At 48.5% G+C, this 20023-nt stretch overlaps 1 protein-coding gene across 3 annotated transcripts in view; it reads right to left on the reverse strand.

The window, feature by feature from the left end:
- DLG5 (discs large MAGUK scaffold protein 5) overlaps nt 1-20023 on the reverse strand; it is a 128753-nt gene that overhangs the window by 59984 nt on the left and 48746 nt on the right. For 2 of the 3 annotated variants that reach the window (XM_014837034.3, XM_014837051.3), the window contains exons 3-5: nt 9974-10136; nt 7832-7975; nt 6950-7133 (exon numbers count right to left, since the gene is read on the reverse strand). In XM_014837034.3, the coding sequence (XP_014692520.2) occupies nt 6950-7133; nt 7832-7975; nt 9974-10136 (491 nt within the window). Of the gene's footprint in view, nt 1-6949; nt 7134-7383; nt 7610-7831; nt 7976-9973; nt 10137-20023 lie in introns of those variants that run through there. The other variant, XM_044761744.2, reaches the window with a different exon arrangement.

Raw genomic sequence — 20023 nt, forward strand, 5'->3', positions numbered from 1 at the left:
CAGAAGGGAGCTGGGGAGATCAGGCTGACACCCTCTGCTGTTTGGGCCATGACTCCGCCCATTCCACAGGTGAAACTCTGCACAAGAAGCTCTTGCTTATTATGAGCTCCTCAACTTCCAACCTCTCCTTTTCATTCGGCCCTAGAGTCACACAGAACAATCCTTTCCTACAGCACAGGGTCCAGATAGCCAAAGAGGCTCGGAGGCCCCCAACACTTCTCAGCTTTTCTCTACAAACAGGGCTGTGCTTGTAGAACAATCATGTTTGTGCTAATGTAATCAAAAGCCTCTGAAGAAATGTGGGAAGTTTAACCCTCTAGAGATAAGTCCAGAGAATTTGAAAAACTATCCTATCTTTTAGTCTAGAATATTTTGTTTATATCATTAGAAGATTATGTGCTTAGCAGGTAGTTACACACACACAGTCAAATGTTTAGCTTCCCAGCTAAGGCTAGTGGAAGTCCAAGTGAGAAAGAGAATATTTAAATTTGGCCCATAATTCTAAAACGAGAAAGGCAGTCAACTTCTCGGCTCAGGCAGGCTGCAGTCTTTAGAGATGACTCCCCTCCGGCCCATCAGGAGGGGGCGGAACTGGCCCAGAGGAGGCACAGAGCCAGGGTCTGGTCCCATCCCCAAAGGGCCTGAGCTGCGTCCCGCAGGGAGGCTGACAAGAAAGCTGCCCTCATCTCTAGTCCACACCAGCCAGAAACACTCCTCCTCTCTGGGCTCCTCCGGGGGCATGCCCTTCCACGACTGAGAAACCCCTTTCCTGAGACACCTGGAAAAAGAAGTCAACTTTCATGAATCACCAAAGAAAAAAGTATATTTAAAGACAGGGGACAGGGCCAGAAGGAGGAGAGAGAAGTCTCCTGGGGCCTTATAAGTTTCCCAAATAAATTGGCAGAACCTATAGAAAAAGAAAAGCATCGCTTTGAACCTGGCAAATGTACCTCTAAGAATCAAACTTTGAAAAACCTCCACAACGGAACATAAGGACATATGTAAGTATACCCACCAAAACCTATCTGTAATAGGAAAACGGGCAGACAACCAAGATTCCCAACACACACAGAATGGAGTGAATAAATTAACTGACAGCTAAACCAAGAAATATCTTGTTGGATGTTCCAAATGTACAGAAAATATAAGGAGACTCACGATATAGGGTAAAAAAAAGAAAGGCAGGTGGCAGAAAATAAAACACAACTGTGTGTGTTGAGTCTGACATTAAACACACGTCTACAAGGGTATATCCCAAGTGGGTCAGAGGGGTCAGTCATCTCCAGGGAGTGACACTGGGCTGAAGTGGGGGTGGGTACCTCCATGTTGTTTGAAAGTTTTTTCTTTTTTCACCAAAGAATATGCATTATTGTAGTAAAGAAAGAAGATGCAAAATTATCCTCTACGTGGCTCCCCCAACCAAGGCTTGACAATCTCTGCCCAGGATCTCCTGGGCATTTCTGATGCAACCCAGAAAAATCCAGATGGTGCCTTCCAACTGAGGTACCCTGGAGACGGAACCACCATGCTGCAACCCTCCCCACACACAGATGCATGCAAAGCACCTATGTGCTGCTCTCCAGGCGAGAGGGCCCAGGCCTGGGCCCCCCTCCCACCCAGGGCTGCCTCATTTCCTCAGAGATAAATCATGCAGAGGGCTGGGGAGCCCCACAAATCCCTCAAGCAAACACTCAAGTCAAACAGCACCATTTACCCTGTGAGGGCCTCTTCAGTTAACAAGGCGTGGGAGGAACCAGGCAACAAAACCGGCCTTGTCCAAGGAGGCCAACCTTTGCCCTCAGGCCCTGTGGGGAGGAAACCTGCGGCCACCCCCGGCTCCCCTGCTTCCTCTACTGCTGGCCTACCCAAGACTGAGGCTGTCCACAGCCCAGCCACCTACCCTAGATCTGGGGAAGGCGAGAAGTCCCCAGCCCAGGAAAGCAGGTAGCCCTGGCAGCTCAGAGATGCACCCTTCACCCACTCACCCCCAACTCCGCAGCAGCCGGGCCTCCTCTCCTGGGGGAGTCCCAAGGTAATAACACTCGCTAAGGGGCATCAGTCCAGCTGCACAGAATTGGGGAAACTCACTGGCCACTGTAATAAACTACCCCCTCAAAGGGTCACAGCTGTAGGAAAAGAAAGGAGACAAGGAATGTGATGGTGGGGTGTGGGGGACAGCTTCCCATGTCATTTGTGGAGAGAACGAGAAAAGGGGGTGGGAGGGGATAACTTCAGTCTGGATGTTTGTAAAAGCTGTGAAAGTTCTAAGGGAAGTCAGAGAATGGGAGGCAATGAACTTCATGCCTCAAGAGGGAAGAATTTTTTTTTATGACAAGGTGATAACCAGAGTCTTTTTTTTGAGATATAATTCACATACCATAAATTCAACCTTCACAGAGCAGAATTCAGTGTTTTTTGTCATATTCTCAAGGCTGTGAATCCACAGACTGTGCAACAACTACGACTATTTAATTCCACAATATTTTCATCACCACAAAAAAACTAGGACCCATGAGCATCACTCTCCAACCTTCCATCCCCCTGCTCCAGGCAACCACTCATCTACTTTCTGCCTCTACAGATTTTCCTGTTCTGGACATTTCATATAAATGGAATTATATAATATGAGGTCTTTTGCGTCTGGCTTCTTTCATTTAGCATAATGTTTTCAAGTTTCATCCTCATTGTAGCAGGTATCAGTACTTCATTCCTTTTCACACTGAGCAATATTCCATTGTATAGAACATACCACATTTTACATATCCATTCATCAGTTGATGGACATTTAGGTTATTTCCACTTTTTGGCTGTTATGAATAATGCCGCTACGAACATTCACATGACAAGTTTTTGTGTGGATAAATCTTTTCAATTCTCTTGGGTATAAACCTAGGAGTTTTTGCTGGGTCATCTGGTCCAATGTTTAACAATTTGAGAAACTGCCAGACTGTTTTCCAAACTGACTGTACCATTTACACTCCCACCAGCAGAGTGTGAGGGCTGTGTCTACTCTAATTAAAGTCTAATCAGACTTTAATTCAGCCTTGATAGGACTAGAATAAAGACAATAATGACAACAATCAGGTATGGAGCACTTCACACATGCCGGCACACAGTGCCACTGCTTTATATACAGGACCCTTCAACCTCCAGGACAACCAGAGAGACCACCTCTGCTCCACCTAGAAAGCCCCATTCTGCCCCTTTCTAGCAAGGCTGTGGAACTTCCCTTACACTAAGATGGAACCACAAGCACATTTGAAATTATGAAATGCTCAAAGAAAAATAAAATCTAAACTAAACCCCAAGGTAAAAGGTTAACTACGCCAAGTTTAAACCAGGGTGAAAAAAGCGTCAGCAAACAAAAGAGCAAGGAAACAAAGTGGGGTGAAGGTAACAATGGGAAGGGGTACCTGCCCTCAGATGGGGGCAGCCACCACTCACAGCCCCATGCAGAGAAGTGGGGCAAACAGACAGCTGTGGCTGCCCCTGCCTCTTGGGCAGCCCCACGCGCCCCGCCTCACCACAGCAGCTCATCCTTAGCTGCCTCACACTCTGGATTCTTCCAAGGGGTTTCTTTTGGGGTAAAAATGGTTTGCCTTTAAAAAAACTGAAAACCCTCAGTCCTAACTGTTTGCTCTAGGAAGCTCTGTGGACATGCAGGAGGAAGGATCTCTGCAGGGGGAATTCAATGCGTTCAACATGGTACTAACCATACAACCATACAACACTTTCTCCTTGGTGTCTCATTTCGTCCCAAAGCAACACCCCCAGAGCACCACCCACCCCAGTCCTGAACAGAACTGTTAAAGAGATGCAGGACGCGGAGACTGCTGAAGCGGCTTCTCTGAGATCATGCCACCGCAGGTCAGTGATGGAGTCCCCTCTCCCCTCTCCCTTCCCTCTCCTCCTGCTGTACTGCAAGGCTTTCTGCCCACAGGTGGACTCTTGCTGCCCTGGCCTGCACTTCCCTCCCCTTCCAAGAACCCTTCCCATTACCAAGATTTGGTCAAAGCCTATCACCTCTGCCCCCAGACCTGACCCCACACAACCACATCCCCTAATCAGAGGGCTCACAAAAGAGACATCAGATCTCTCCAGGTATATCCATCTTAAGGTCTCTCCCTGAGCCTGCAGTGGGTGTTCCACATAAGACCACAATAAATATCAGCGAAAGAAAATAAACATCAGAAGCCAATTTTTCAATAGAACATAGCTTATAATGGGAAAATGCTGAAAATAGCCCAAGGATCAGGAGACTGGTTGAATCAATTATGGTACTTCCATGTAACTCAATACTCTGCAGAAGTTAAAAACAAGGAAGTGAATTTGTACTGAAACAGAAAGATGCACATGATGTATTCAGCAAAAAACAACGTTAGCAACAAAATGAGTGGTATGATTCCATTTTGTGAAATAAATTAACAGGATATAAAGGTTTCTATGTGCACAGATAAAAATCTCAAACTTTTCACTGGTAGCGCCCTCATGGTAGTTGTTTCTGAGGAGTGAGACTATAAAAGAATTCTTTTTATTTTTAAAATGTCTCTATCGTTTGATTCTTTTATGTTACAAAAAGCATATTAATTTTATAATAAAAAATAATAATATAAAATAAAAAATAAACTTCTGCCTTCACCTTTCTGAACAAATTAAATTTAACCTCATGGCCATCAAGTGAGGCAGAGCAGGACAGAGGGCTGTAGTCCCCGAGTGGGCATCAGAGTCTGCAGGGCCGAGGAGGGGCAGTGCAGAGGTGGAGCCTGAGGGAGGGAAGGCATGGAGCAGGAGGGCCCACAGAGGACGGGAAGAGGATGGGGTGGGGAAGAGAGCTGCAGCAGGATGGGAGGCAGGTACACGGGGGCTGACCAAGGAAACAGAGTAAGAATAATAGGGACCGGCTTCCTCTTTGCTGTGAAAGACAGTTACAGAAATGGAAAGGGGAAAAGCTAGAACGAAGGCTGTGCTACAGCAGTGTTGGACTGGAACTGGAAATGTTAGTGTGAACACATGGTTTTCAATATATATTACACTTTGAAGATTTAGATATAGATATAGAAGAGGGAGGGAAAGAGACGGACATGGAAATAGAGATGTGTGTATGTGTGTGGCATGTCCTCAGAATTCCCTACTCAGTCCACTGAGAGGGCTTAGGAGCAGTAACACCCCAGTAGCTATGAGCACACTCAGCATTCAGATCTTGCTTCTAAGTATCATTATCCACTAAAAGGAAGGAGAACTCCTTGGAGAAACGGCTGATTTCCAGGGCTAGGGCAGGGAAATTAAAAAATGAGCCTGGAACATCCTCTTGTGCCAAAGAGCAAGGAAGTGCTCAAAGAGTGAGGAGGACATGTCAAAAAGACAGAGAAGCTAGCTTGAAGGGGCTCCTACTGGCCACTATGGATTATAACTCACAGAATAGGACAGGAAACCACGAGTCCATATAGAGACAGACAGATAAGCAAAGGGAAAACAGGTAACTTTACAGTGGAGAAGCTGGAGACCCCACCTTAGTCAACTGACCAAAGTGAACAGCATCGTAACCAGTCATATCAAATCAAGTCCCAATCAACAGGATGCAATGAGAAGAAGGCAGCACCACTTCTGTGATAGTCCTGCCTAAGACGCATAAACAGAATCAAACCATGAGGATCAGACAGATGCACGCTGAGGGACAGCCTACAACATAACAGGCCTATAACCTTCCAAAGCATCAGGTCACACCTGAGGAACTGTTCCAAAGACCAAAGAGACGTGACAACTAAATGCAATGCTTTATTCTGAATGAGATCCTTTTCCTATTAAAGACACTACTGAGACAACTGGAGAAACGTGAGAAGGGTCTGATGATGAGATGGTAGTATGTATCAATGTTATCTTCCTTATGTTGATGCTTATGCTACTGTTACAGAGGAGAACATCCCTGTTTCTAAGAAGTACACTTTAGAGTGTTCAGCCACTAAGGGTACCTGATGGAGCATCAGGTTGACAACCTACTCTTAAAATGATACCTGGAGAAAAAAATTCCGTGCCCTGTACTTGCAACTCTTCTGTAAGTTTGAAGCAGTTTCACAATTTTTAATTGTAAATGAAAATAAAGCAATGAAGATAATGTCATGCTAAATCATCAGATGAGTTCAGACTACTACATACCAACTTTGTGTCAAGCAAACCCCAACAGTCCTGCTTTAACTCAGAGAACCATAAACGACTCTGATGGAGGGCTTCTCTGATTAATTAGATCTATGGTACAGGGCTCAGAGGACACTCTGCCTCTTCCTGGGGTTGCCTTCCAACCCCAAACATCTAACCGCCTGTAGACACAGAACATGTCTTGAGCCCCTTCCATATCCCTGGGCAGCTCAGATAGTTCCAGACTGTAAGCTACAAGAGGAGAAGTAGTGGCCAACACCACTCACAGCAAGCCAGTGTTCTGACTGCCCTGATCCGCATGCCTTTGTCAATGTGAAATAAGAGAGGAGCAAACCTAAGAAACTCACTTGGATGAACAGAGCAGTAAGAGCAAGAGGCCACACTCCAACCCAAATAATGATGATAATGCTCCATCTCATAGTGGCCCAGCGCTTTAATATTTCCAAGCTTCTCTCCATCTGATTTCCCACGATCCATACAAAGAAGCTATAGACCCCCAAGCCCCCAGATTAAGTAGAATTCCTGTGACATACTGCACAGCGCCTCCTCCATGGTAGCCCTTGAAACATTCCTAATGACACAGAGATATGTGTGATTGTTTGATTAACGTCTGTCTCCCCAACTGGATGGCAGAGTACAGAAAAGCAAGGGCTGAGTGTCTGCTCACAGATATCCCAGTGCCTCACATGAGGCGGACACTCCAGAAATACCTGATCAGGTGGATGGTGAGTGGATGGTGGGTGGGTGGGTAGATGACCAACCTTGGTCTGCCCCCAGCTGCCCAGCCCGGCTCTACCTGCTGCTGCTGGGCTCGGAGGTCACCAATCTCCTTCTGGTCCTCCTCATGGAGCCGCTTCATGTCCTCCCACGACTGCTGTAGCAGATTACGTTCCCGCAGCAGCTGTCCGTTCTCCCGCCTTAGCATGTCGACATCATCCTTCAGCTGGGTCTGGTCGCTGAGGAGCCGGCTATGGAGTGTGCTGAAATCCCACACACACAGTGAGTCCCAGCTAGTCCCCAACCCCCACCCCAAATCATCACCAGCCCCTCCAGGTCCCAATACTCCCAATACACCAGACAGGAGCCAAGAGCAGCCAAGTCAGCAACACTCAGAGGCAGGCCAAAGCCTGCTATCAGATAAATGCCAGAAGGATGCAAACCATTTTTTAAAAACTTGACACCAAAAGAGGTATATATACCAAAAAAGGAAAAAAAGAGATATGCCCCTACCTGGTATAGACTTGGCACCTCCAAGTACTGAGGCCTGGGCAAACATCAGCGGCTGGGCAGGCATATACCCTCAGAGGGACACAAGGAGACCAAAAGGGAACAGGCCCCATCTGCCTCCCCCATAGCCAGAAGCTGCAGCAAAGCCCCCGGACAGTGACCGAGAAGCCCAGTGACCTGCCTGGCCTACCACCTCATGTTTTCAAACACTCTGTTACCTACCACGCTCCTAAAGCCTGCAGCCAATGGCGTGAAGGGTTAATAGCCTCACTGTGCACTTAGGAAAATGAGACCCAAAAACATCCCACTTGCTGAAGCCCAGTACTTGCTGAGTGGCAGTGGCAGGACTAGAACCAGAACCCCTGGCTCCAAGTCCAGATATAAAGGAGGGAGGGCAAGAGGCAGCCATTCAGTGGATGCTGGGAGCCCATGCCAGGCAGGCCCCACTCACTGGTAGAAGTCAGTCTCCTTGGCCACCTCCTCACACCTCTTCAAGGCATTGGTGTGCTGGTTCTGCAGGCTCTGCAGGTCCGACATGGCCCGCACACACTGGATCTTCAGCCTCTCATAGTCGGGATTCAGCCTGTGGTAGGGCCTGGCCCAGACAGCAAACAGCCCCATAAACACAGGCCCCAGGATCACACTGACAAGGAACATCTCTCTCCTGAGAAGCCATATCCTGGGTCACTCCCGCCCAGTGGTCTCCTATGCACCACAACCACCTGGGGGCTTGTTAAGTTCAGGTGTCCTAGCTGCACCCAGACCAACAGAGTCAGAATCCCCAGGACGGAAAGAGCCTTGGTTGCCCAAGCTCCCTGCATGGGCCTGGACAGCTGAGAAGGTGCCGTCTTGTTCTCTAGGAGCTTCTGGGAGATCATGTGACAGGCCTGCACACATATTACAGGCACCAAAAACCTGTGAGGATGCTTCTCCTCTCCTGAGAACAGTGATCTCAATCATGGGCACACATTAGAACACCGAGGCCCAGAGCAATTACATCAGCCATCCCTAAGGCGAGGACTCAGACATCAGGATTTTTCCTTTTAAACTCCCCACGGGATCCCAATGTGCAGCCAAGGTTGAGAACAGTGGCCAGCAGCAGTGGTTCTCAAAGTGGAGTTCCCAGACCTGCAGCATCAGTATCACCTGGGAACTTGTTAGGCCCCAGCCCTCTTGATTCAGGACTTGGGAAGGAGGTAGGGCTAACTAGCAATCTGTGCTTCAAAAACAAGCCCTCAGGGTGATTCCAGTATGTGCTTGAGTTTGAGAACCCCTGCTCCAAAGCAGGTATCAGCAACCTTTGTAAAGGGCCAGAGAGTAAACACCTTAAGCTCTGCCAGCCATTCAGTCTCTGTGCAACCACCCACTCTGCCTTGGCAGCATGAAAGCAGCCATGGACAATATGCACTCTAGTGCACCACATCTTCACTGGCCCTGCCTTCGTGCTGTCTGACTGAGGGGCATATCCTCAGAAAGGTAACCTCAAGAAACAGGCTTTGCAGCCCTGACATCACCCCCAGAGGAAACTTTCTTGGGAAAAGGTGCACACCCCTGATGCTTCTAAAGGAAAGAGGTTAAATCAATTTCCCTCCCCTCAGGAACCCTACTAGCATCTCCCAGAAGGATAAACTTCTCTGTGTCCCTCCTCCACCTCCTCCATGAAGCCCTCTTGGACTATGCAAGTGGGTAAAGGCTCTCCCTCTGCCCCACCCCATGGGCCACCCTTCCCTGGTATCTACCTCTAAATTCCAATAAAAGAAGAAATCAAAGATTTTCTCCAAAACAACAAAGAAGCCAGGTAGACTACACCCTTCCTAAAATGCATACATGGCAGGGTTCAATTAATGTGTTTACAAACTGCATAAAGATCCACCCAACGGGAGGCAGGCTGGGGTCTTCTGGGAGACAGTGGTGCACACATGCATACAGACAGATCCCCATGCAGACGCACACACAGAGACAGGCACACACACATGTGGACCCACCAAGGGGATGACTATGTCTATTAGGGCATGGCATGGGGTGCACACAGCAGCAGACAAGGGATTAAGAAGGAAGCATACTGTCTTGGCACCAGAAAGCAGAGGCGTAGAAGAGGACAGTGACAAGCTCAAGGCCATCCAACCAACCAGTGAGGAGGCGCCAAAGTGGGAGCAGGCCCCTCAGCTGCTGCCAACACCACCCACCAAATAATCACCTGCAAGGCCAACAGAAAGGCTAGGAGGCTGGCCCCAGGCTCTTCTGCCACACACACACAGACACACACAGACACACATGAGCACACCACTGTCAGGTGCCAAATGTTTGATGAACACACACCCCAACTCCACTGAATCCCTGAGTTGTGAGATTCAGGTCATGGGCTCTGATTTTCATCTGGAGGAAGCAGAATAAGACTGTGACCTTCCCCCTAGGCCCACAGGGAGAGCGTTTCACTGTGACAACGTGGGGGCAAGGGGACACCCTGGCAGTGCAGCATTGACCCCGGGAAACTCAGGAGCCCCTGGGGGGCAGGGGATGGTGATGGCATCAGGATAACCCGGGCCGACTGGCAAGGTGGTGAGTGCTGGGCAGGGTGTGGGCCGACCACTACCTCTTGTCAAAGGTCGTCCCGTGAGTCGCAAAGGCCAGGCGTTTGCGCAGTTCATTCCTCTCTCGGGTCATGAGCCGCAGCTGGATGGAGAGGTTCTCCACCTTCTCGTTCACTTGCCGGTCAGTGAGGAGGGGTGGCGGAGACGGTGCCTTCCCGGTGGTACCTGGAAGGAAGAAGGTAATACAGTGAGCTTGTATGTACACAGCACTCACCAGGTGCAGGCACTGTTCTGAGCGCTTGGCTTGCATAAGCTACTCCCAACAATCCTAGCAGGAGGTCCTGTTAGCATCCCTCTTTCGCAGATGATAACACTGAGTCAGAGAGTAAGAGGTGGAAGTGAGACCTGAGCCCAAGCAGTCTGGCTTCAGCATCCAGGCAGTTACCCACCCACTCTCCTGGCCCTGGCTGAGCACCTCCACTCTCGTCGCAACCCGGCTTTGACACCTCCAGGATGAACTGTTGTGGTCCTAGTCTGGAAATACTGGCTATCACCCACCCCTGGGCATGGGGAGGCCAACCTGAGCCCCAGGCATACTGGAAGATACGGCCTGAGGAGAAAGGGACAATCGGAACCCAAAGAAGTTCCTGAGGATGGAGGCAGTTGGCTCCAAAGCAGCTCTGACAAGATCAAAATCTGTTTCTAAGAAGAAAGCACTTCATTCAAATGCCCAGGAAAAAGAGATGACTCCATGGTGCTTTGATATTTGACTGTTCATATATTCACCTGAGATCTCTAACCCTCAGAGATCCTCAGTGGGGTCACAGGAACCCACAGCAGACATCCCATCTTACAGATGTGATCTGGAAGGCTGACTCACCCCAAGGACACAGTGTTGTCTCCTCAGTCGCCCTAGAATGTGCAAAGGGCAAGAGGCACGACTTCTGACTCTGTGCCACTCCAACTGCCACCCCCTAGCTGATCTCTAATGGCTGACTGCTCGTACAAACCAAGTGTCCTCGAAGACAGGCACTCAGGTGCGGCCTTGTGTCATCCAGAAGTGCTGGGAGAATGGGGAGTTTGACACTGTGGGTGAGAAGCTAGACTGTGGTCTGAGGCAAGTGCCTCAAGCCCTCAGCTCAGCATTTTTCCAGACTTGGTACCCCAACCATATGAACCAGCACCCCTGAAGTACATGGTATTGTAAAACCACCACCACAACCAGGGTTCCTGGGCTCCAGGCCAGACCTCTGGGGTCAGAACGTTCTCTAAGGTGGAAATGCCGGGACCAGCATTTCCATGAGCATCTCCCCTCCCCACGTGGTTCTACTACACAGCCTGAGAAGCCTTCCCCGAAAAGACCCCATATCCTCACCCCTGTCCCCTGTAGTTCTGAAAAACAGGCTGGTTACAGCTCTGTGTGGGCTGGGTCACTTCTTCCTCCTCTGGCAAATGAAGTCACTTCTATGAGCTTTAGCCCAGGGCCAGTTCCACACTGTCATCTGATTTGCAGTAACTGACCCAGCTCCGACAAGTAGGGTTTCCTCTGGACATGTGTCTGATGCCCGTTCTGGAGATGCTATGACTCACCTTCTAACCAACTCCAGGGGGGAAATTACCTGTGGAAGAGTGACAAATCCAAGACAGTGGGATGAAAAGACTCAAAGAGCACCCGTAAAAGGGGAATTTCAACGTTCATGTTCATGAGCAACCCACACAACAGCAGCCAACACAGATGTCTCAGGCATTAATTTAATCGTCCCAACAACTCCACAGGTGGGTACGAATGTTATCATCTCCTTCTCACAGGTGAGGAAACTGAGGCCCAGCAAGGTTAGGCAATGGCCTCAAATATGCACAAATGGCAAGCGGTGCCCTGGGAGGACAGCCCAGGTGCCTGGATCCAAAGCACAGGCTCTTGGCCACGGTGCCTTGCTGCCTCCCAAATGACAACACTGACTTCATGCCCAGCAGTTTCTGAAATGCTTTTCATATATTACCCCATATGAATCTCCTTAAGGAAGACACCGCTGTTATCCCCATGTTACGGATCAGGAAACAAAACCTTACCAAGGTCAAACAACGTGTCCAGGTCACAGAGCCAGAGAATGACAGCACTGAGATGTGACCCTCCCTCCACCTCCGCGTTCCACCTACCCGACCCCAGAGCCCAAGGTCTCAGGTTCACATTAACCTAAAAGCTCACAAACTTTTTCATCTTAGGACCTCTTCAGACTCTTAAAAATGACTGAGGACTCCAAAGAGCTTTTGTTTATTTGGGTATATCTATCTAACAATACCTACCAGATTAGAAAGTAAAACTAAAAAGAATTTTTAAATATCTACTAATTTTAAAACAACCAAAAACCCGTTACATATTCACAGAAGATGTTTTTTATGAAAAATTAACTACCGTTTCCATTACAAAACAAAAAATGCAATGAGAAGAGTGGTATTGCTTTGCATCTTTATAATGCTGTCTGACGTCTGCCTTAATATAGAGAGCTAGAGTCTCCTGTCTGTGCAACATCACATACCATGGATGGAACTTCAGAAAACACCACTCTACAGTGGAGTCTGCATGAGGACAACAGTGGAAAAGGCAAGTGACATCTTAGCATCATTCTGGAAACAGTCTGACCTCACCACCCTGAAAGGACCGCAGGGGCAGCAGACCAAGCTTTGAGAACGGCTGCTCTGCGCTATAATCAAGTCAAAGCAGTATCAGAAAAATAGCAAATCTCGAGTTTCAGAACTGAAAAGCACCACAAGGCCTAGCAACCTACCTCCAGGGACATAAGGAATTTTCACCCAATTTTACAAATGAGGCAACAGAAAGATGCTTCCCTTGGCTTTCAAGGAAGCTGGAGAGAGGAGCAGAAGCAAGACAGAAGTACAGGTTATGAGACTTGTCAGCACCCCAGCCACGGCCTCCTGTCTCAGTCTCCAGTGGGATGAGGCCACAGGCTGTGCAGCCGTGACGATCTGGGGGCAACCAATGAGGTGAATGCCGACATTTGCCCAGCACAAGCCAGGAGCTGGGTTCTGTGCTAAATGCACTCCATCTTCACCTCATTAATCCCACGGCACCCTTCCAGGTACCTGCTATGATCACCCCATGAAAAACTGATGTCCAGAAAACGGTGGACCCCCTTGCAAACTCAGCTCTAACTCCAGAGCTGGGGCCTCAACCACTTTGCTACATGGCCTCCCAACAGGAGTGGTCTCCAGTTGCCCTTCCCTAGCCCCAAAGGTTTGAGCACACGTGAAACATACAAGTGAGGCCACCCCAATCCATCACTGGCAGGCTCTCTGGCTTAAGGGAAAATGCTGCCTAGGTGCCTCTACTTTCACAAGGAGGAAGGCGGAGAGTGGAGGAGGGCTGCAGGGGACCTCAAGAAGAATCCCAAGATGTGCTAAGCCAGGAAGTTCCAAACTAACAGCAAATCCTCTCCATCCCCATTCAACTAAAAATACAGTTGTTCTCTTTTTACTTGCATCTCAGGTTGAAAGACGTTTTGAAGATGATGCAGTCCACCCATCCAAACAGTTGCCAGAATCCCTTAAATAGCCACCAAGACTGTTTGAACTCCTCTGCAGTGAAGGAGTTCACTATGCAGCAAAGCCTGTCTAATCTCTCCCCAGAAAATTATTCTGTGTACTGATTTAAAATCTGTCTCTTCAACTTCCCCACTGACCCTAGATGCACCTGCCTAATGGCCATAAGGTACAACTGTAATTCCTCTTCCACACAACAGACCTGCAAGTGTTCAAAGACAATTACCAAGTCCCATTATCACTACCAGAATAGCTAAAAAGTGACACCACCAAATGCTGGCACGGATGCAGAGAAATTAAAATTCTCAAACATTGCTGGTAGAAATACAAAATGATACACCACTGTAGAAAATACTTTGGCAGTCTTTTATAAAGTTAAACATGCATGTACCATACCACCCATTAATCCCACTCCTAGGTATTTACATAAGAGAAATAAAACTTTATGTTCACATAAAAACTAGGATACAACTGTTTCTAAGAGCTGGTGAATGGATAAACCACACTGTTACATTCATACAACAGAATACTACTCAGCAATGAAAAGGAATGAACTACTAGTAACAACTTACCAACATACACAAGAGCACAGGGGACTTTTGAATGCCTTATGCTAACCGGAAGCCTGACTCAAAGGCTACATACTTACTGATTCTATTTATAAGACATTTGGGCAGAGACAAAACTACAGGGACAGAAAAGAGATCAATGGTTGCCAGGGACTGAGGGTGGAGGGAAGAAAGACTGCAAAGTTGCAGAAGGAAATTTTGGGGCATGAAGGAACTGTTCTGTATCTTAATGGTGGCAGTGGCTAAATGACCATAAGTGTTTGTTAAAACTCACTGAACTATATACTAAAAAGGCTAAATTTTATTGTATGCAATTTATACCTTAATGAATATGACTTCTAAATTTTTTTTAAGTTAAAAAAACCTGTGGTGCGCTAAACTGAAGCCACCATCCCAGGAGCAGTGTGAGTGGTGAAGAGATATGGATTGCCAACCCCCTCAACAGTCACTGCAGTTACAGGAAACATTTTAAATGATAAGCAAAATAAAAACTAACATCAAGTGAATTGTCCACAAAAATGTCAGATGCCTTTCCTTCAGTTCTCCTACCCTCCGCAGCTATTCTTTTGGATTCAAATGCAAACCTGTCCACTCTCCCCAAGTTCACTCCTTCCTCTTTCCAAATCTGGAACCCACTTGAAAAGAGGGCAGATTTCCTCTTTCCTTTTGATGTCCAGGATGGGATCCAGAGAGTAAGGGATTTCGATTGGACTAAAATGACCCCAAAAGGGGTGCTGGAAGATGCCAGCAGAGCTGGCGCAAACCCTGGATTTTGGACAAAGAGCCATCGCTCATCTGGGCCTTGGTGTGAGAGGGAGAGTGGGAGCAGAACAGGTGCAGAGTCCCTCTCACCACCACAAGAGTCCTGGCTCCTCCTCCCAGTCACCCTGGGTGGGTGCAGCCACCTCCACAGACCATTGAGGCACAGTGAGCAGCCTGGCCGCTGGGTGGTCTTCTTGGCCATGAGCCCCTTTGTCCTTAGCTCCCTCTTAACCATGCTCCAGCTGGCCCTGAAGGCCAGCCTCTCGACTTTATTTACAGCTGGACAGGTTGCAACTCTGCTTCAGAGCCCTGTGGGCCCATCGTGCCAGAAGCCAAGGAGAAAATTGGCACTGGCCAAAAGTGATCAGGTGGTGTGGGGATGGCCGCCTAATGACTGTGGCTGTCGGGGCAGAAGCAACATAGCAGCAGAACACGGTCGTCACGGGCAGCGAGCAAACTAAGCCATGCCCACTCCAGCCTGGGAGAGGAGAGCCGTCAGGAGAGAGACGACCCACATCCTGAACCAGTGCTGCTGGAAGCGCCTCCGCTTCAGGAGAGAACTTGTGAGAAATGTAGCCATCAGGCCCCAGCCAGACCTACTGAATCAGAAACCCTGGGGGTGAAGCTGGCACTCTCCTCCAGGCGACTCTGATGTCTGATAAAGTTAGAGAACCTCTGGTCTAGACCAAAGTTGCATTTGCTGGTCAGAGTGACTTTTTTTCCCTTGTTTCATTAGCTGTCCAATAGCCATGTCATTGATGAAGTGCAGGAAGGGCTCTTTCTTCTAACTATGGAAACCAGGGGGACACCCTCCTTCGTCAGTATAGGCCTGCAGCTCAGCTCCTCCCAGGACTTAAAGTGAAAGGAGGTTAGATTCCAAGACAGCAGCTACGGCCTTGCCAGCTCCCAGATCTCCTCTCAGATACACTACTTGCTCTTGAATCCTTGACTAAGGGTCTGCTTTGCAAAAACCCAAACCAAGACATGCAGTGACAGCCTATTGCTTCTTGGCTCCTCCTGCATCTGGAGTACCATTCCTGGAAGGCCCAACTCAAGGGCCACATTCTCCCCAAAACTTACTCTGACCTCCCCCATCAGAAATAACTGCTCCTTCCCCTGAGCTATTTGTTTCTTTCTGTTTTACACAAGGCAGAAGGGCCAGTCACTTTCCTCTCTGGTGCTATGGTCTGAATGTTTGTGTCCCCCAAAATTCCTATGTTGAAATCCTAACCCCCAGGGTGTGGTATTGGAAGGTGGCGCCTTTGGGGGGTGATGAGGTCATGAGGGTGGAGCCCTCATGAAAAGGACTAATGCCCTTATAACAGGGACCCCAGAGAGCTCTCTCCCTTCTTCTGCCATGTGAGGTTACAGCAGGAAGATGCCATCTATGAATCAGGAACTGGGCCCTAGCAGACTCAGAATCTGCCTTGATCTTGGACATCCCAGCCTCCAGAACTATGAGAAACACATTTTTGTTTCTAAGCTGCCCAGACTGTGTGGTAATGTAGCAGCCTGGACGGACTCTAAGATCAGGAGCCAGGCCTCTATGTGATCCCTTGAGCACTGAGCATGTGCTCCAAGAGCAGAAGGTGCTCCCATTCGTCTGATGAACTGAGAGAAAACAGCCCCCTGACCCAAAAGGAGCAGAGAAGGAAGGATCTGAGGGTACAGGGAGTCAGGGTGCAGCATGCCTCCAGAAGACTCGCTCCACCTTCCTCTATCAACCAGAAGCTGCACTTTCAAGGAACCTTCACTGGAATACAAAGGAAGCCCTCCAACTCCTTCTCCTGCCAACAAGCCAAGAGACCTCTCTGCTTAATGAGAAATCTCTCCTGGTATTTCAATTTGCATCAAATTTAAGGCTTATTTTATAAAGGCCGCCAAAGAATATCTCTTCTTCTTAAAACCTCCCATTTATCCAGGATGAGAAATAAAAGGCACCTGAGAAATTAGGTCAGGATAAATGGGGATGAAAAACTTTCAATTGCCTGAAACGAGCATGCATTTCCTGGGCAGATCCATGGGGCCTCCCCATGGGGCAGGTTACTTAATAACAGGCCGCAGTGGGTAGGGGAAGGCCTCAAAGAAGCCACATGCACTTAGCTGATGAAAACTGTCTGGAAAGGCCTTGGCAGAAAGACTCTGAAACCTTTAAGACTGTTAGTTAGCAAAGGTGTGGTGAGTTGCTAGTAGAGTCAAGCTGGAGAGCTGAAAAGGGGCAGACTACCTGGAGATCTAATGCCAACCAAGGGAGCCGGCCAGGCACCACTGTTGCTGAAAAAATGCTACATACCCAAGGCTTCATCTACCAGTCTTCTTGTATGTTAAATATAACTTGCTGTTGTTTTCCCTAATGTTCTCTGCTAGAGAGATACAGGTGAGAAAGCAGAGGTGATATTTTTATAATAAGACCTTGCTCTTACCTTTCCGTAAGTTCATGGAGAAAGACCATGAATAAACAAACACAGCTAGTCTCCATCTGACTTAGCAGCCTCCCTCTGCCAGGGCTATGAGGCACCAGTCAAGGCCAGGAAAGCAGAGCTGTGCCTGTCATTAGGTGAGGCTGAGCCAGGAGGAATTCTCCAGGAGGCGCTGCAGTGGTCCCGTGGCTGACCCCACCATTCACCAACTCTAGGGCTGGTCCACGCCAGCCACACACCTTCCAGTTCTCTTGCCAGGGGTTAGGTTAGGTCAGCCCACCTCAAACCTGGAGGGTTGTTAACTGTGGATGCTGGGCTCCACACTCAGAGCTTCTGATGTAGCTTGGGAACCTGCATTTCTAACAAGTGCCTGAGTGCTCCTGGCCCAGGAACCACACTGCATGAGCCACAAGTAGCGAGCCAGTTGTGATCAGTGAGAGGAGACTGTGCCAAAGGACTTCTGGGGAAGGCTTCTTTGCTTCTAAGGACACTAGAGCAGACGACCATCTTCATCCTCTGGACCACTTGTGATGATGGAGATGTTCTTTAATCTCCTCTGTCTAATATGGTACCCACTAGCCATAGGTGGCTATGGAGCACTTGAAATGTGGCTAGTGTGACTGCTGAAACCAGTGATTTAAATCTTATTTCATTTTAATTCGTTTGAATTTAAATAACCACCTGTGGCTGGTGGCTCCCATAATGGACACTGCAGCCCTGGACACTGTCAGCTCTAGATGTGGTGGCTGAACTGCTACTAGATCCCCTACCATCAGCCTGAGAGGAGGACACCACACAGAGGATCGCAGAGCCACATCCTGGGCTCTCAGCCTAGCCTCAGCACTTCCTGCTGTGTGAGACCACACATGTCTTTGCTGTTTAAGGCAGTGTGAGCAGGTATTCCCTACTGCTGCAGCCAAAAGCCTTCTGGCCAATACAGCCAGAGAACATTCAAGTAAGCCTGCAGAAAAATGGGGCTGCTCACCCCAAGGGCAATGTCAACTGCAAGCAGAAGAGCAAGAGAAGCAAAACGTGGCTCCCAATGACTTGAAGAGGGTTTGGCCTGAAGGGATGCACCCAGGTCTTTCAGCCTTTGAGATCTGGGCACAGATACTGAGGCTCGGCCTGCTACAGGAAGCACAGCAGAACTCTGTCCTCTGCCTGCTGACAAGTATCTGGGGACACCGTTGGCCCTGCCGTCTCAGGGGCCCAACCAGCTTCATAAGTGTAGAGAATCAAATGGTAGGTCACTGACATGATGCTTCCTCCAGAGTAGGTAAAGGTACAGCTGCACAAAAAATATCTTCCTACTGGGGCTTGAAATTCCACATTAACAATCCTCACTGTGGTTTAAGCAACACCCCTCTGTGGAGTCACCTTTGAAAATGGAAATACTCCTAGGAAAGGTACCGCTGTAAGCCTTGAAGCGTCACTGTAAATGAATTTGTCAGGTATCAGTTAGATTAGTGTACCTTGTTTGCAAGAGGCACAGGGAGCCGGAAAGGGTGAGGCACGAGAGAGGCAAGAGGTGCACTCAGGGCTCAACCAGGTCACTGTTTTACAAAGTCCCACCTTGCTGCTCTCCTTATCCTGACTGCCCCACCCCTACGCTTCCTGAAAGCTAGTCCCAAGTTCAAAATTTGGACAATCCCACCATTGAACAGATGTGTCTCACCGACCCAAAACAGAAAAGACGAAGTAATAAAGACTGTCAGGCGCTCTGAATCGTGGTTCCCGAAGAGTCCTCCCTGAACCCTAGATAGGATGAGGACTTTGTCCCCCAAAAAGATGTTGAAGTCCTAATCCCCAGTAAATGTGAATGTGACCTTATTTGGAAATACGGTCTTTACAGATGATCAAGTTAAGATGGGGTCACACTGGAGTAGGGTGGGCCCCTAAATCAATATGACTGGTGGCCTTTGTAAAAGGGGAAATTTGGAAACAGACACACAGGAAGAACATTATGTGAACACGGAGGCAGAGATATGAGTGATGCATCTATAAGACTGCCAGCACACCACCAGAAGCCTTCAGAGGAGGTGTGGCCTTGCCAACACCTGGATCTCAGACTTCTGGCCTCCAGAACTGTGAGAAAATAAATTTCTGTGATGTAAGCCACTCAGTTTGTGGTAGTTTGTTATGGTAGCCCTAGCCAATGAATGTGGTAGCCCCTACTGGTACCCATCTTCCCTTCTCATCACTCATCACTTCATTTACTGCGCTTACTCATTTAACCGTCTCCCCCATAGGCCCTAAGATCCACAAGCCCAGGGACCGCATCTGCCTATTCACCACTAAGTCCCAAAACCACTTCTGGCACACCAGAGGTGTTCTGTAAGTGTTAGTCAAATTAACACAGGAAAGGTCTGCCTCTGGCTAGTTCTGGAATCTCTGGCATGAGACTCCCCTCTCTGGCTGTCAATTTCCCCATCTGTCTATATGGAGGAAAACAAAACAATTGGACCAGATGACCTCTGTGAGCGCTCCTGACTCACAAACTCCTGGACTCACACTGAAGGTGTATCCATCCAACAAGGTGAGGTCAGGACATCAGAAACTGCACTAGGGGTGTTAAATAGAGGGCACAGAACACAGCGGGTGGGCCACAGAGGTGTGGGAAGGCTGGAAGTCTCTGACAACCTTTCTGCTGCGACGTCTTTAGTGAATGAAAGAAGGGCCAGCCTCACACTACAAACTTCTGGAAACATCCATTTCAGCATGAGCTGGCTACTCCTGTCCTCAAGGCAACACACTGCCCAGTGGGCTGTTCCTACTTACAAAGGACAGTCCCAAAAGGGGCCAG

Source organism: Equus asinus, chromosome 2 (genome assembly GCF_041296235.1).
Source record: "Equus asinus isolate D_3611 breed Donkey chromosome 2, EquAss-T2T_v2, whole genome shotgun sequence".
Classification (NCBI taxonomy): Eukaryota; Metazoa; Chordata; class Mammalia; order Perissodactyla; family Equidae; genus Equus; species Equus asinus.